Source organism: Seriola lalandi, unplaced genomic scaffold (genome assembly GCF_002814215.2).
Source record: "Seriola lalandi dorsalis isolate HSWRI2012SDOR001 ecotype SW California unplaced genomic scaffold, Sedor1 jcf7180002054898, whole genome shotgun sequence".
NCBI classification, from domain to species: domain Eukaryota; kingdom Metazoa; phylum Chordata; class Actinopteri; order Carangiformes; family Carangidae; genus Seriola; species Seriola lalandi.
In genome coordinates, this window is record NW_019525450.1 from 3777849 (window position 1) to 3794310 (window position 16462).

At 41.2% G+C, this 16462-nt stretch overlaps 1 protein-coding gene across 1 annotated transcript; it reads left to right on the forward strand.

The window, feature by feature from the left end:
- The first annotated feature begins 719 nt into the window (after positions 1–719).
- On the forward strand, positions 720–14233 carry pdpr (pyruvate dehydrogenase phosphatase regulatory subunit). The gene is made up of 18 exons (XM_023429665.2): positions 720–845; positions 1515–1788; positions 2106–2239; positions 2759–2840; positions 3429–3592; positions 3753–3874; positions 4298–4415; positions 5093–5242; positions 7623–7815; positions 8047–8171; positions 8826–8981; positions 9695–9828; positions 9946–10094; positions 10178–10290; positions 10969–11063; positions 11261–11350; positions 11480–11662; positions 12509–14233. Exons 2-18 carry the CDS (start codon positions 1526–1528, stop codon positions 12914–12916), a joined length of 2679 nt encoding a protein of 892 aa, XP_023285433.1. The 5' UTR covers positions 720–845; positions 1515–1525; the 3' UTR covers positions 12917–14233.
- The last annotated feature ends 2229 nt before the right edge of the window (positions 14234–16462 follow it).

A 16462-nucleotide genomic window follows, 5' to 3' on the forward strand; every position in this document is an offset into this window, starting at 1 on the left:
GATGAACTTAAGAGCGAAAAAGACCTATTTTCCTATATTTGTTCGTGTAAATGGGTTATAACTGATCTATAAAGCACCAGTAGCAAGATTTATTAACCATTAATAAAAAAAAAAACTCATAACCCCATTAGGAAGTGGAACCAATTGGTAAAATGATCACAGATGATTTGGTAACTGTCTTACAAGTAAAATTAATGCTAAGATACATAGCCTATCTTTACAATTCATCCAGTTTTGAATGCTCGTTTGTCACTCAAAGTTTCATCAAAACGCTGTAACAACCATGCAGACAGTAGGCGCCCCTCAGTGGTCACACCTGTAGCTGCCGGTCTGCACATACTACTGCATTTCCCATATGTCTGATATTATGATATTGTCTGATATAACTATGCCTAGTGCTTATGCGTGGTTGTGTTAATAAATCCAAGTTTAACCAGTTAAAATAAAACAAGGGCTCCCATACAACCAAATATTGATCAAGGGATACACAAGCCTTATTTTTAATTCAGTGTTTTCAAAGATGTCTAATGGGTTTTAGCAAATTGGATATAATATATAACCACCTAAAATTATATAACTCTCTCTAATTCTGACGACACCAATCCATTGATTACACGTCCATTAATTAACCGACCGCTTGTTGGGTTATTACTGAAGAGAACACTCAAACAGTCTGGCGGCCTTAATTTTGAAGGTTTAAACCGGAAACGCCGCTTGTTGTTGAAGGTAGTTTGACATAGGACTAACTGCTACTGCACCCAAACAAGACTTTCTGTCTTATCGCCCAGTTACTGGTATTTACTTCTGTCTTAAAAATATAACAGCGTCTGGACTTGGCTGATTCCGTGAGTTTTCTGTTGTCAAAAACAATAAAAGAAGCGTCAGAGGAAAAAGTATCCCCACACGGTTAACGTTTAGCTGCTGATGTAGCTAAATAATCAACATTAGCTAGCTTTTCGATAGCTTAAGCTACGTTCGCCAGTTACACTACCTCTAAAGGTAAACGGTGACTGTAGGACCTCACAAGACTGAAAATATCAGAAAACTTTAATGAAACTGTAATTTACACGTCAGCTGAGCCTTTTTGCATCTAAGCTAAAGTTCCGGTATAATTTGACGTACTGCAAGCTAAAGCTAGCAGTGCTGCTAAATGTATAACTCCAGCGATGTTTGAAAGCTAACATCAGTCTGAAACATAATTGTGACAGCTGAAGGACTATTGAAAGTTAACCTTGCGGGCTTCCCAGGCCCCGTCTTCACCACAGCAAATGTTGAATATTGTATCTAATGTCATGCTGCGTTAGATGAGCTAAACCCAACAACCTGAGGAATACAGTCCGTAGTCTCCTAAAAACTACAACTGATATAGAATAACACTGCACCTTCATGCAACCTTATAGAAATAGGTAGTGACATTTGCAGTGTTGATAGCTCAATTTACCTTTATAGTAACCTTGAATTCTGAATACATGATCTGTATGTAAAGCTGTGTGTTTGTGTATATGTGGTTATAGAAAGCACAGCTATGTGCAGCTGTGTGCGGAGCTCCAGGGCTCTGTCCCCTATCCTGCTCCCCAGGCTGCTGCTTCCCCACACCGGGTACAGGTTGGCTGGCAGGGGTATCTGGACCTCACCCCACTGCATGGCTGTCAGTGGAGACTCCCAGCTGCTCCCACTGCCCAGCCAGGCCCGAGTGGTGATCTGTGGAGGAGGTATTGTGGGAACATCAGTGGCTTACCACCTGGCCAAACTTGGCTGGACTGATATTGTGCTGCTGGAGCAGGGCAGGTGAGATAAACGTCTTTGTGGTTTCATGTGTTGGGAATGTTTGCAGTTTTAGAGGTGCTGGGCAAGGTGTAATGAATTGTAAGGTGGCTCTTCAACTCAATGATCCATGGTTAAGCCCCAGGCTTGGCCAACCTTGAGAAGGTCACTGAATTCCCTCTAGCTGAACAGTTTGTGCTTTGTCCCCAACCCTGATCTCCTAAATCTTTGTGGAGGGGGCAAATAAGACTCTAGTCTCTACTTTAGCAAGCAATAGAGGATTAATGCAAATAGTTGTCGTTTGGATATTGTTCGGTTAATGCTATGTTTCCTGTTGGCAGACTTGGTGCAGGAACAACCAGACTATGTGCTGGCATTGTCAGCGTGGCCAAGCCTATTTCCATTGAGTGTCAAATGGCCAACTACTCCAATAGTCTTTACCAGCAGTTGGAGGAGGAGACAGGGATCAAAACAGGTTAGCCACTTTGACATAGTTTGCTTTCACTCATGTTTAACTAATCCTGATGTTATTCATGCAGACAAAGGTATATGATATGGCTATTACTATCCTCATTTCGGATAAGTTGCCTTAAACATCTAAAGATGAATATAACTACCTGGTCTTTATTTTATTTAATTGTTTTTAATCTATTTTACTGCTATTTAAACATTTATCTCCAAAGGGTTGTGCTGTCTATCCTACTTTTCAGACAGTGAAGCAAACAATTACTGCATATACTACATAGCATTGTGTTTCAGTGTATTCATTTTTATAGCAATGCAGTAATGCAACTAGTAGTGTTTGGCACATGCATGCATCTGTCTCATCATAACACTTCTGTATATTGGCCTTTTCCAAAGCTACAATGATCATTACCCTACAGTTTTGAGTTTATTACAATCACTTTGGCTCTGTATTTGAGTGGGGAAATAATCTTGAGTAGTTTCATACCTGCTGAGTCACATGATATGGGATTTGGTGTGTGTGTTTCAGGCTATGTGAAGACAGGGTCTTTGTGTCTGGCTCAAAATCAGGATCGCTTCATCTCGCTGAAGCGCCTGGCATCCCGACTAAAGTAAGACCCCAAACCTCAAGTCAATATTTAGTAGAGATACCTTTGGCAGAATATGCCTGTTTATGTGGATGAGATAGCTTTGCAGATACGGACACAGAACTTTTTTTTCCACACTTCTTTGCAAAGTTGGTAAGCCACAGATGAACTTTGTGTGAACACCAATTCAAGTCCAGCCTCAATTTCTTGGTTTAATTGAGGTCTTGACTCTGACTTGGCTGGTCCAGGACACAAACTTTGTGCCTGGTGGTAACATGATGCTTCAAGTGGCTTGCTCCAACATATCAACAAACCAGATAACTTTTATTCTTGGACTGGACAATTTTATTTCTGGTATAAAACCATATCTGTACTCAGCTCCCACATCTTCATCCTCTAAATTCAGGTGAATGCTCCTGTCAGTTGGTCTGAAGGTGAAATCAAGGCTCTGTTGCAGCTGTTAGTTTTATGTTTGTGTTACACTGCCCACATTTCTGATTTGTTCAGAGATTCAAATGTTTCAGAGATCTGGGACGAGGCTAGATATGTGGGCCTTTGAAATATAAACTCTGTTATAATATTAAAGCTTTGTCTGTTATTCTCTATTCTCAGGGTAATGGGGATCAGCTGTAACATCATTAAACCTAAGGAGGTGGCCAAACTCCACCCTCTTGTTAACATCCATGACCTGGTAGGGGCACTACACCTCCCTGCTGATGCTGTGGTGTCTCCTCCTGAAGTGAACCATGCCATGGCTGTGGCTGCTGCTGGACAAGGTAACTCAAATTCACAACTTGCAAATTCAAATTCAACTCATTTTACTGTTTTGTCTCCCTCTGCTCATCCTCCTCTTCATTCTCATCTCCTTCCTTCATCCTCATCCTTTTCTCCTTTTTGTCTCCACGTACATCTCCTCGTCTTTATCATCCTATCCAGGGGTTCAGATTCTGGAGCGGACCAGTGTTCAGCAGGTTCTGGTGGAGAAGGGTCACGTGATGGCGGTGGAGACTGACCGGGGCTCCATTGAATGTGAATATTTTGTCAACTGTGCTGGACAGGTAAACCTTGGAGTGGGATTGTGGGATACAAATCAGCATCAATACATCTCAGTGTCAGCCTAAATCAGAGAGTTTATGAGGGAAAGCCTTTGTAAGCGTATAGAAATAACCTTTATTTCTGCATTGATTCAATGTACAACTTGAACTTGATTCTTACCAACATTATACTATAAGATAAACACAATGTGACCAAACATGGGAAGGACTTGCATGACAGTAAATTAATTGTGTATCATTCTTATGACAGTAGTGGAGCCAGTTGCCAGTTAAATGGTGGCAGCTGAAGGGAACCTTAGCCCCTAGTTTTGAGTTTGAGTCCGTACTGTTAATAGTTAATCTTATTTAATAGGTTGTTATGGTCAATATACATGTCTTCTTACCAGCAGATAGATTTATTTTCTCTGTCTGTGTCTCTGTCTCCAGTGGGCTTATGAGCTGGGCCAGGCTAGTGAGATGAAGGTGTCGGTTCCTCTTCACGGCTGTGAACACTTCTACCTCCTCACAAAACCTCTCCAGGACCCACTTCCACCCAGCACGCCAGGTCTCACACATTAACTCACAGGAAAATTAACTTTTTCTTGCAGCAGGCAAAGTTACTAATTGATTTTAAATTCCAGTCACTTACTCTGTTTTACCAGCTAAATACTATGTGTGTAATAGAAAAGAATGTACTGTGCAGTTTAATACTGCAACAAGCATCGCCCAGCCTAAGATGAAGCCCGTAGTTGATACCCAGTGACATAAGGTGAAGTTTGATCTGTGATTATATGCAATTACACTGTCAATTTCTACATCCAAACTTCTACTTCTATAGCCAACAACTACATTGAATTAGAGGTTTCACCATCATTACAGTGGAGCGTTTGATAGTACCAACAATGTTAAATGCATCTAGTAGGAATTGGAGTAGGAATGCTTTCAGAAATACATATTGAAATGTAAACTCCCTTTATTTGTGTCTCTGGAGATTGTGTGTGTGAGTGTGAGTGAGAAAGAGAGTATAAAGTTTATGTCATTTATCATTTAATTTATTGAATTGAATGTCTCTTGATTCAGCCACTTGACTCTGTGATATTTTACAATATACTCAGAAAATGAAAATCATTATTTACTTTCAAAGTTAAGCTTTCTGCATGTTGATATTCATTACATTAGGTTGCAGGTTGGCTACACACAAGCTCAAGAAGGTGATCTAACCAACTTGTGTCTTGTCTCCAGTGGTGATTGATATGGATGGCAGGATATATGCACGGCCATGGCAGGGAGGCCTTCTGTCAGGAGGCTTTGAGAAGAACCCCAAACCCATCTTCACTGAGGGCCGCAACCAGCTGGAGATCCAGAACATGCAGGAGGACTGGGACCACTTTGGTAAAGAGGAGAGGGAGGGATGGGAGTCCACAATGAGGGGGAGAAAGGGGAGGTACAGACAAATAAAAGGAAAAACCCACATTAAGTATCGTAGTAAGGTATTGGGCCAGATAATGAACACCATTCTTCCAAAAGATGTTTCCTCATTTGGTGTTTTGATGATGAGTGTGGCCTAACACGTCAGTCTGAAACCTCTCATAGTTGTTGTGTGCAATTTGGTTTGAGATGTGGTGACTGTGATGGCCATATCATATGATTCACATAATTTTCATGATCATCAAACCATTCAGTGACCCCTCGTGCCCTATGGATGGGGGAGCTGCCATCCTGGAAGAGACCATCAGGATAGAAATGTTTCATCATAGGATGAAGGTGATCACTCAGAACAACTTTGTGTTGATTTGCAGCGACCCTTCCCCAATGGGGTCAAGAGGACTCAAAGTATGCCATCAAAAGGCGCTGCACAGCATTACAGAGGCAGTGGATCCCCTCAATGTAGGTGTCAGGCTTTCAGGCCTGTACTGTCCTGCTGCTGTACGCCACACATGCACTCGCCCACTTGTGGAGAATATGGTGAAGGGTGACTCATCTGACCATATCACTCTTTTCCACATCTCTGTAGACCAGTGCCTGTGGTTTTCGCACCACTGAACTTTCAAATGTGCATTAATCTTTGTAATTAAGTTTAATGCACTGCAACCCTAATATTATATCCCTCTCTATGTAATTTTTGACAGACCGTTCTTACTAACAGTCTGATCACGTCCTGCTTTGACATTCTCAATGACCTGAGGGACAGTTGCTCTTCTGTTTTTCTTTACATATCACACTCATGCACAAGCATCACAGTCATCAAATGTGCACTGTCGACCACAATTTCTGACCTTATTTACTGACGTCTTTCATATAGATCTCAATGCAGATGTCACTGTAGTTATTGTTGCTATAGAAAAACGAGGCAGTTGAACAGTGTTTGTGACTGCTTGTGAAGTTCCTGCCCCAATAATGACCCCTCTTTAGATCTTTTCCTCTCTCCATCTTGATGCAAAATCAGAATCAACTGGGTCTGCTCAGCATTTTTACACATGATGCCACAGAGCATGTTGGGAGGTTAAGTGCTTAATTGTACCATGCACAGTGCACACACGTAGAAGCATCTGTATTTGTAATTTTTCTCCACTCATTTATTTGGGTTTTTCCTTTTAATTTGTCTTGCATGATTTGTTGTTTGATAGATAATTGGCCAAATGTAAATGAGATGTCACAATGCCATCTTTTCTAGGCAGCCTCATTTAATACAAAACAGCCAATCTGAGTGAAATGCAAGATCTGTGTGTTTTTATGTCATGCTCTTAATTGGACTTCAACTGTAAACAATGTCCTACATTGGACTCAGTTCAAAGTACACATTTAAACACACACACACACACACACACACACACACACACACACACACACACACACACACACCTGTCCTTTGGCCTTGGCCTCACGCTAGTAATTTGAGATTTGAGATGAGTAATTCCTTGTGCAGCGTGACAGATTGTCAGAAAGACAGCAGTATATCACCAACCAACTCTGACCTGCAGCAGAGTCACACTGATGTGTACCGGGTCGTTCTACAGTTATTTTTCACATTTGCATATTGTATTTTAAAAGTAGTACTTTGAATAAAGTTTCATGAATGTATATGAACAAAAGGTATTTCAGATCATAAATATGTACTACTTTGAAGGTAAGCAAGGAAAGTTCAGGAATGACTGGGAAACAGTAAAAACTCTGTAAATACTGTGTTACAAGTCTGGGATTACATCTAAGAAACAAACTGAAATTGAAACTGAAATGTGTTATATTTTGATATCAAGAGATTGTCAAATTAATTTACGGAATTAGAGTTAACAAAAGAAACGTATAACACGGTGTCTGCTGGCCCTGCACTTTACATTGTTGCCCCTGGGTCAACTGAAAGAAAACCTGCTGGACTGTTTATAGCTCGACATGGGAAGAGGGTGCAGCTCCTGCTGTGCAGCTGGAGCTTTAGCTTGTTGAGGCTCTCGCTGTAGTAAAAGGTTTGGGTTGAGTGTTGGTTGAACAAAAGGCAATTAAAGCCAACCCCAGTATTTATATTTTCATTTATACGAGAGACAGTAAAGAGGGGCAGAAAGACATGTAGCAGCCTCATTTTGTGACAGGAAACAGAGTGCTTTATGGGAAATGTAGCCTGAGTGGCAGTACTGCTGGTATAGTTGCCTTTATCATGGCTTGGTTATGTAGCACTGTATGAAAGTTTCTGATTTGAAAATGCAGTACATGGATGTGGACGTTTTAGGGAATTTCTAAAAAGAAAATGTATATCAACCTTCCTGTCTTCTTCCTCCAGAGCCAATGCTCAGTGCTCTGCTGAGGAGAATGCCTGGTCTAGAGTCAGCGGAGATCCATCAGCTGGTCAACTGTCCGGAGTCCTTCACCCCTGATATGCGATGTCTGATGGGAGAGACGCCGGGTGTCTCAGGCTACTATGTGCTGGCTGGGATGAACTCCTCCGGTCTGGCTTTTGCTGGAGGAGCTGGCAAGTAAGCATGGGTATAAGTGTATTTGCTGGAGGCCTATGGTACTTTCGCGGACAAACATTACCAAATGGTTTTGAAGACTAGACTGAACTGTATTCTGTGCAACTGAAACATGTTTTACCCAGAAAATAATTCAGCCTCAGTTTCATAATGGCAGTGATCAGCACTGTGATGTGTGTTTTGATTTCATTACAATGAAGCACAAATGGCATGTTTGTCTGATTTTGTATCAAGGTACCTGGCAGAGTGGATGACCTATGGTTACCCCACTGCCAACGTCTGGCCACTGGACATCAAACGCTTTGGTAATCTGCAGAGCAGCCGAACCTTCTTGAGACATAGAGTAATGGAAGTCATGCGTGAGTACTAAACTCTGTTGGTGCTTCAGTGCTTGATTGGTCCAGAAAAATGTTGCTCTTTAAATGTCAGCCCTATATAATATATATAATATATATAATATAGCCCTATTGTGACAAGCTGGTTAAGATATTTAAACCATCTTAGTATTTTATTATCTGTTAAAGAAAATAAAAAAATTACACACTGAATGATTGACTCATTCTCTTAAGTCTAACTAGCTTATTAATTACCTGTCATTCATTCATCAAAGGTCATGCCAAGAGAAAATGAGTTTTCCAAATTTCGAAACTTTTTTTCTCAAGCACAAAGCCGGGAATTAAAAAGGGTCAAATTTAGGCCTCTGAGTGGAGAATTCACTGATTTGTTTCAGTTTTTCAGTGGGATTGTCTAATTTTTTTTTACAAACCAAATTTTATGACATCAGAACACTTGAAAGATGTTGAAAGATGCTATAATTATATAAAGATTCTAGTAGAAGAGCCGCACAGAACATTTGGTGATGACATTTGTAGGAGTTGCTACATAGTCATAATTTAGTATTTCCTTAACCTTAAAGGTGCTAATTATTGTATGAATGTGTGTTTGTTTTTCAGTTTTTGCTCTGGTCTGATTACGCCTGTGCTTCCAAAGTGTCTGTCTATGTTTGTGTCCAGCTCTGCTGTATGAACTGAAGGTTCCTCGCTGGGACTTTCAGACTGGGCGTCAGCTAAGGACCAGCCCTCTATATGACCGTCTGGACACCCAGGGAGCACGCTGGATGGAAAAACATGGCTTTGAAAGACCCAAATACTTTGTTCCTCCAGGGAAAGGTACAGAAAAGTCTTTAGTGAACCTCGAAAATAATTTTTTATTACATAAAAATACAAAACATAGTTTTCAGTGCAGTATAGGTCAGTAACTGTAACTCGTCATGCTCAAGTCATACATTCACGGATATTAGGCTACCAGTAGAGTTTACATAAAACCAGTAACAATTAACTAGTATTTTGCAGGTGGCTGCTGATAAATGTCTCTATCACTGTTAACAGCAGTAGTATGTTCTTAAAATACTGGGTGGTGTGGTAAAGTGCAACTGTCATTAGCCATCTTGGCTGAGGAGGAACCAGGTTTTCTTAATAAAAATGGCCAAAAATTTGTATCTTTTACACTCGCACAATCAGTTCCCTCCTGTACAAAACATTGAAATCATATGCTGCTTGGTTGGATTAACACCTTGTAGACCTGTTGATATTGTGCTGAAATGTTGTGCTACATTTTCTTATTGAAGGATTTAGGAGGGCTCAATTGGAAAAGGCTGCTCACAAACTCTATAAAGGATTTTAAGAGCTCTTTTATTGCAGATTTCATAGTAGGAAGTGGAAAATTTAAATCTAATGAAGCGTAATGAATTAAATCATCTGGTGTAAAAACCTAGTTTCTCAGCCGTCCTCAGCAAAAGATGAACTTTTTTCCCTAAAGCATGCCTGGATTTATGTGTTGTATTTATGTTGTATGTAAGTATTATATATGTATGTGTTTGTAGATCTGCTGTCTCTGGACCAGAGTAAGACCTTCTACAAACCAGACTGGTTCGATATCGTTGGAGCAGAAGTGAAATGCTGCAAAGAGGCTGTCTGTGTCATTGACATGTCCTCCTTCACCAAGTTTGAACTGACTGTGAGTCATGATGCACTATTGATGACTAGGGTTAATCAACACCAAATCACATAGGACAGAAATACATTTGATTGCAAAGTTTTCCAAGTCAAAGTCTGGTCTGTCCTGATGTCCCAGTCCACAGGAGACCATGCCCTGGAGCTGCTGCAACATCTGTGTGCCAATGACCTGGATGTTCCTGTTGGACACATTGTCCACACCGGCATGTTGAATGAGAGGGGAGGGTATGAGAATGACTGCAGTGTGGTCCGCCTCAGCAAGAACAGGTTTGAAGCACCTTGAGAATAAAACTGTAGACATGCAGTTTATAAAGACCTCACATTAACTTACATTTCTGCCCCCTGTCCAGCTTTTTCATCATCTCCCCGACAGACCAGCAGGTCCACTGCTGGTCCTGGATAAAGAAACACATGCCCAATGACCCACACCTCCACCTAGAGGATGTCAGCTGGAAGTACACAGGTAAGCACACAGCACCATTGTTGAGGTCCTGCGGGGATGTCGCCATCTACTGCCCACACAATATTACAGAGTGAAAGCAATGCATCAGCATCACACATCCACTTTTCTGCTCCTAACCCAGTTATTGAAGTGGCCTGATTCTGGTTTTGGTGTTTGTATAATCAGTCACTCATGGGACCATGTGGGTTAATTACACATCAAAAATATAATTTTGTATATTTGTAATGTAATTACCTTAACTGTCGGAAATGTGAGCAACATTAGGCTTAATTAGGCCTCTATTTTTATATATAAGATAAAACATAAACTGGCAATCTATTCTAAATCTTACCCTTAGCACGGTACACTGTGTCCTTACCCTAATGATCAAAATACTTTTTATGCTAATTGATATTAATTCCTGACAAAGTTACAAATAGAATAAGCTCAGGTTTTATAAAAATGATGATACATTCATGAAACACTGTTTTCTCAGGTTTTCAGACATGAATCCTTAACAGCAGTTTAGCTAGAAGGATAGCTAGTGAACACACATGAAGCCATGCTTAGAACAGATTATTGTGAGTTAACATATTAACAGTGGTTGTGTGATCCACGTCAGGAAACGTTAGGGTAAAAGTACCTGACTATGGCTGAGCTCAGTTCATCTGGTGATGAAGTCTGATCTTTTACCCACAGCTTTGAATCTTATTGGACCCCGTGCAATGGATGTTTTGGCTGAGCTGTCCTATGTTTCCATGACGCCCGACCACTTCCCTTCTATGTTCTGTAAGGTAGGAAACAATGGCTAATTACAATACCAATAGTAGAGTAGCTGAAGTAGCAGCAGCAGTTCTTTAGGTTGCACCTTTGGTTGTAGTTATGGAAATACATATTGCTAATTGCAGCACAGGTAACTCTTTATGACCGGTTATTAACCACAAATTTGCAGCTGTAGTAACTTACCATATGTGTGTATGTATGTTTACAGGAGATGAGTGTGGGCTATGCCAATGGGATCAGAGTGATGAGTATGACTCATACTGGAGAACCAGGCTTCATGCTCTATGTCCCCATAGAGGTGCGACCTGCACACACACAATCATTATCTTGTTACCATTCCACAGGATGGTTTGTAAAATCTTAGAAAGTGCTACTGTATATTTTGTACATCATGTCTAACATAGATATTTTCCTCTGCTCCCTACAGTACGCGCTGCATGTGTACAATGAGGTGATGTCAGTGGGTCAGAAGTACGGGATTCGTAACGCAGGGTACTACGCACTGCGCAGCCTACGGATAGAGAAGTTCTTTGCCTTCTGGGGTCAGGACCTCGATGCTTTCACCACCCCACTGGAGTGTGGACGAGAGTTCAGGGTTAAGTTTGACAAGGTCTGTTTCCAGTGCAGCTGTGTAAACACATCAAACTGCGTGATACCAGCCCACATGGAGTCTGAATTTTGCTTCTAGTTTTAAGTTACAAAAAGCTTTTTATTTGGCCTCATGGTGTTTCAGCAGCAAGTTTCCACTGTTACCATGGTTATTTTGATGAGGAAGAAATTCAACAATAATATGAGTATTAATGCTTTGTATTCCAGTCAGTCAAATTATTATTGTACATGATGCTCTTTTGAAGGTCTTGGTTTTACTTGACCTTTTTTTTACTTTAAAATGGTTGGAGCACGAGAGAGGAGCAGAATAACAACAGGCTCTGTGCCATCTGCTTTACTGAAACCTTCAACATATGGGTTGTAGTCTTTGACGGGATGGAGAAGAAAATTTGTCACCAGACTGCACCTGCACGCACAACAGGTGGCACTTTATGGTAAAGTTTACCATCTTTTCATTTTGAAAAAAGTGCGCTGTCTGCTGCATACATCCATAATGCCAGCAAAGTATTACTAATGGAGCCCACAGTGTAAAACTGGTTTCACAGATTGCACTCAGAGGAGCAGTCAGCAGCAGAGTCCATGTCTTTATCATGTTTTTGAAAAATGTGTGAAGTTAAGAAGCTGTGGTTCCTGTTGCTCCTGTAAACATCTCAAGATGTTACTTGTTTGTAGGCCAGGCCTCTAATGCTCCTTTGTTTCTCTCTTCTCTTCCTCATCTTTTGCCTCCTCTACTTCCTCTCCTTGATGTTTTGTCAATTTCCCACACTCTTCTTTCTTTTTTCTGCCACACCTTCCTTCTCTCCTGTCTTTTCTCTATTCCTCTCTCGTGTCCTCCTTCCTCCACCAGGACACAGACTTCCTGGGTCGTGAGGCGTTGCTGCAGCAGCGTCAGGATGGCGTGTTCCGACGGTTCGTCATGCTGGTTCTTGAGGATCACGACACTGAGCTGGACCTGTGGCCGTGGTGGGGGGAGCCCATCTACCGTAACAATCATCTGGCCGGGACGACCACCAGCAGCGCCTACAGCTACACCCTGGAGCGCCACGTCTGCCTTGGCTTTGTATCTCCGCCACCAGGCCAGGAGGGGCTCCCCACACCCATCACTCCGGACTTCATCAACCGTGGGGACTATGAGGTGGACATTGCTGGCCAGCGCTACCCGGCCAAAGCCAAACTCTACCCCTTCAGCTCCCTCTTCACCCAACAAAAACGCCGCAAGGAAGACATGGAGCTCAGCAACCTCCAGGGGAAGTGATGCAGAGTAATAGCAAACCCTCCGGTAGCCTCAGCAGGGGCTTCTGTGATACTCCTCCAGTTCACCAAATCCACTCCTGCACTTACCCCGCAGTGCCAACCTATCTTCCCTTCTCTGGCTCCTAATCAGAGGGCTGTTTGCACTATCACTCCTTGTTCCCCCAATATTTAACATCCACGTTGCATCGCTCTCTTTCGAAGTGCAATATTTAACAGGCATCAGATGCCTGAGCTATATCAAATACAGTTATTAAAGTCTGCAGTTCCTTTTCAGCCGTGCCCTGCTATACACTGTAAACACACTCCCCACAGTCTCAAAGGCTGCTTTACTGGGACAGTCTATGGTTAAGTGCCTTTGTCAAGGCAACATGAACACTAGCTGTTGAGAACTTATTCACTTTGTTCACTTTAACCCATCCGGAAGGGATTTTGAATGACAATCTTTTCCAGTAGTGCTCCAGTCACTGACGCTTCACACTGCACGGTCTGGAAAAGTCTGAAAGAAAGTCAGCGCTGATTTGCAAATGCCTACACAGTCACTGTAGATGTTGACTCTGTTGTCATTTTTCAAATTGTAAATTTGCTGCTGTAAAGAAAATGAGTGATGTGATGTGATGCGTGTCAGCCCCACTACATTATACTTGACAACGAAGGAACATATCCTGGAAAGGCCTGGAAAAGCCATGAGAAAGCATTAATAGGCCTGATATAATCATTAGTAAACCATTGTTTACCTACCTACCCCCCCCCCCAGTCACTGCTCTTCCAGTCCTGTTGAAAAGGCTTCCCAGGCTCCTGAAAGCCTGAAAGCCTTTTCCCATTTTTATCATCAACTATCTGATGTTATTTTTGCTGTGAGTCAAGCTTGTGGTAATGTATTTATGGTGATATAATCCAACCTGTTATTTACAATGCAATCAGAAAATACTCAGACCGTCTAATTTTTCACATTTTGTTATGCTGCAGCCTTATGCTAAAAAAGAAATTCCAGCACAAGGCTGCAACATAACAAAATGTCAAAAAGAGTAGGGGTCTAAACACTTTCGGAATGCACTGTGTGTTTGCAGTAGACTCAGCATTGCTATTGTGATGCTAAAGTTTTGTTTTATTAATGTTGTTGAATGTGTGGCTGATGTTAGGTGACCCAAAGATAAGGGAAGCTAGGATGGGAAAGCTGCGACCTTAGCTGTAATCCCAGACCTGTTGGTTGGAGTCCATGATATCTTACATTGGTGATTTGACTTTTACCTGAGTTTAGATGTTTGTGTAAAGCAAGGACTTCATTGCAATTTGAAATAAAGCAATGTATTTTTATATAGCTAGTGCGTATAAAATCTCTATTTTCTGTAATGCACATTTTTTCTACATCTGTTTTAAGTTTAAGAGCAGCAGGCCTTGAGCTGATAGGGTGTGTGGGTCTTTTGATGTCAACAGGCTCTGCACCAAATTGCGTTCTCACCAGATGGGAACTTGCTAAGTCACTGGGCACATACACTGAGTGCCTTGCTTTAGAAGGGTAGAACATGTTAAGATTAAAGGCTGAAGCTTTGATGCAAATGTAAACAAAAGCCCCAGCACCACCAGTCTTGCAATCACTCCCCACCTGATTGAAAGGCGTATGAATACACATCTCAGCAGTGGGCACCGGCCTATCTTTGTTGCTTATTTTCCATTTACAGTGTATTCTCCAACTTTTTGTTTATACCTGTAGATTATTTGTTTGGGAAATTACAGATTAGTCGCATTTGCTCAGTTTAAATACAGTACAAGATTTATTTATTTATTTCCTTTTTCATATCTTGAGTAGCAGCAGCACCGTTCCAGCTTGCATGTTGCAGAAAAGCAGCTGCTATGCTGACAAAACAAGAATATAGAAGGCCTCATTAACTTTTACGCCTCCACGCTGGTGACAGCCCGAGGCATTATGTTTTCTGGTTGTCCATACCATTTTTGTGAACGCGCAATCTCAGTAAGGCTTTCTTCAAATTTGGTACAACCCTTCATTTGGACTCAAAGATTAACTGATTAGATTTTGGTGGTCAAACGTCAAGGACACTATGACCCCACAAAACATGTTTTTGACCATAAGTGAAGCATTTATATACTTCTTATGACACAATTCAAAACAAATAGGATAAAATGTTGAAGTGATGACATGGTATATCCAATCATCAAAGGTCAACTTCACTGTGACATCATATTTATCCTCGTCTTGCCTGGTTGCTGGAGGCATACACTCGAGAGGCAGTGATTCTAGTTGTACTTGTTTTACTTTGACTTGGGTATGAATCCATATGTTCAGTGTACAGTTACAATTAATGAGCTCTTGCTCTTGAGATTTGACAGGAGCCAGTCTTAACAGTAGGATAACAGTGCAATTCTGTACATTTTACAACATGGCTGCTGCACAACTGCTGCCTTTGCTTGTACAATGAAACCAGCTGCGAAAGGGAGTCAGATGTTGCTTATAAAGGGCAATTTTTTCTTGATGTGTGTGCTTGTATGTTTGTAAAAAGGCAAATAAGAAACAAAATATTTGCATGTGAGAGTGCAGTGACCTATTATCCGTCTATGTGTCAGTACAATCTGGATTCAGTCAGTTTCAGGGCTGTCACCATGGTGCTTTGGCTCTTACCTCTATACTGTAGAACCAACAATTCTCTCGCACAGTGGTGCCCTGCTTTGGCTTGATGTGATTCACCTCTTTAACACTAACCTACATTAGACTGGAAGTCTAGTCTAATGATGCAATTTATCATTTCCAAAAATTGTGTCCAGTTCATATCACTACTGTATGAATAAGGCATCATAAATAAGTTGAAAATAATTAATTAGTTCAACCAAAGCTTGTCCCTTTAAGTTCACGCACTTTCGACAGAGCTCAGCAGCTCTCTGTCTTTTATCATCGCAAAATGCTTCATATCCAAGAGTCCAGTGGTTTGTGGAGAGCACACACTGTTCACTGCAAAAACCACTGCTGTGCTGGACTCATCACATGACCTGTTAGTCATTTCAGCTGTGGTGATTTATTTCTTTAATACTTGCATGGTAAAAGTGAAATGGTCCCAAACATTTGCACTAAACGTAGGGTCACAGGGTTTCTGTACAGGTTTGAAATGATTGATAACAGAGGAATATTGAATGTATCAGGTTACTTGGATTTCAAAGGTTAAAAAAGTGGAGAGAGCTATGGTCGTATAAGTATAAATATAACATACTGTATATCATAAAGTTTAAAGTATTAAGAGAAATGGTCATAATGGATGTCCAGAATAATATACTACATAAAGAGAAATCGGTTGTGTTGATGACTGACCAGTCAGAGGGTTGTGTTGTCTGTCTGAAATGCAGAAAGCAGTTTGGTGCATGTTTGTCTCCTATCTAATGTTCCCATTTTAACACTTGTCATACTGGACTCATCTGTAAATGCCAGTGTTTGCCCCAGAGCTTTACACTGTTGTACTGATTAAACAGATGTTTGGCTGTCTAATGTAAAATATAAAGAGAACTTTGTTCATACCAGAAGGTTGACTTGGCTTGATGTGTT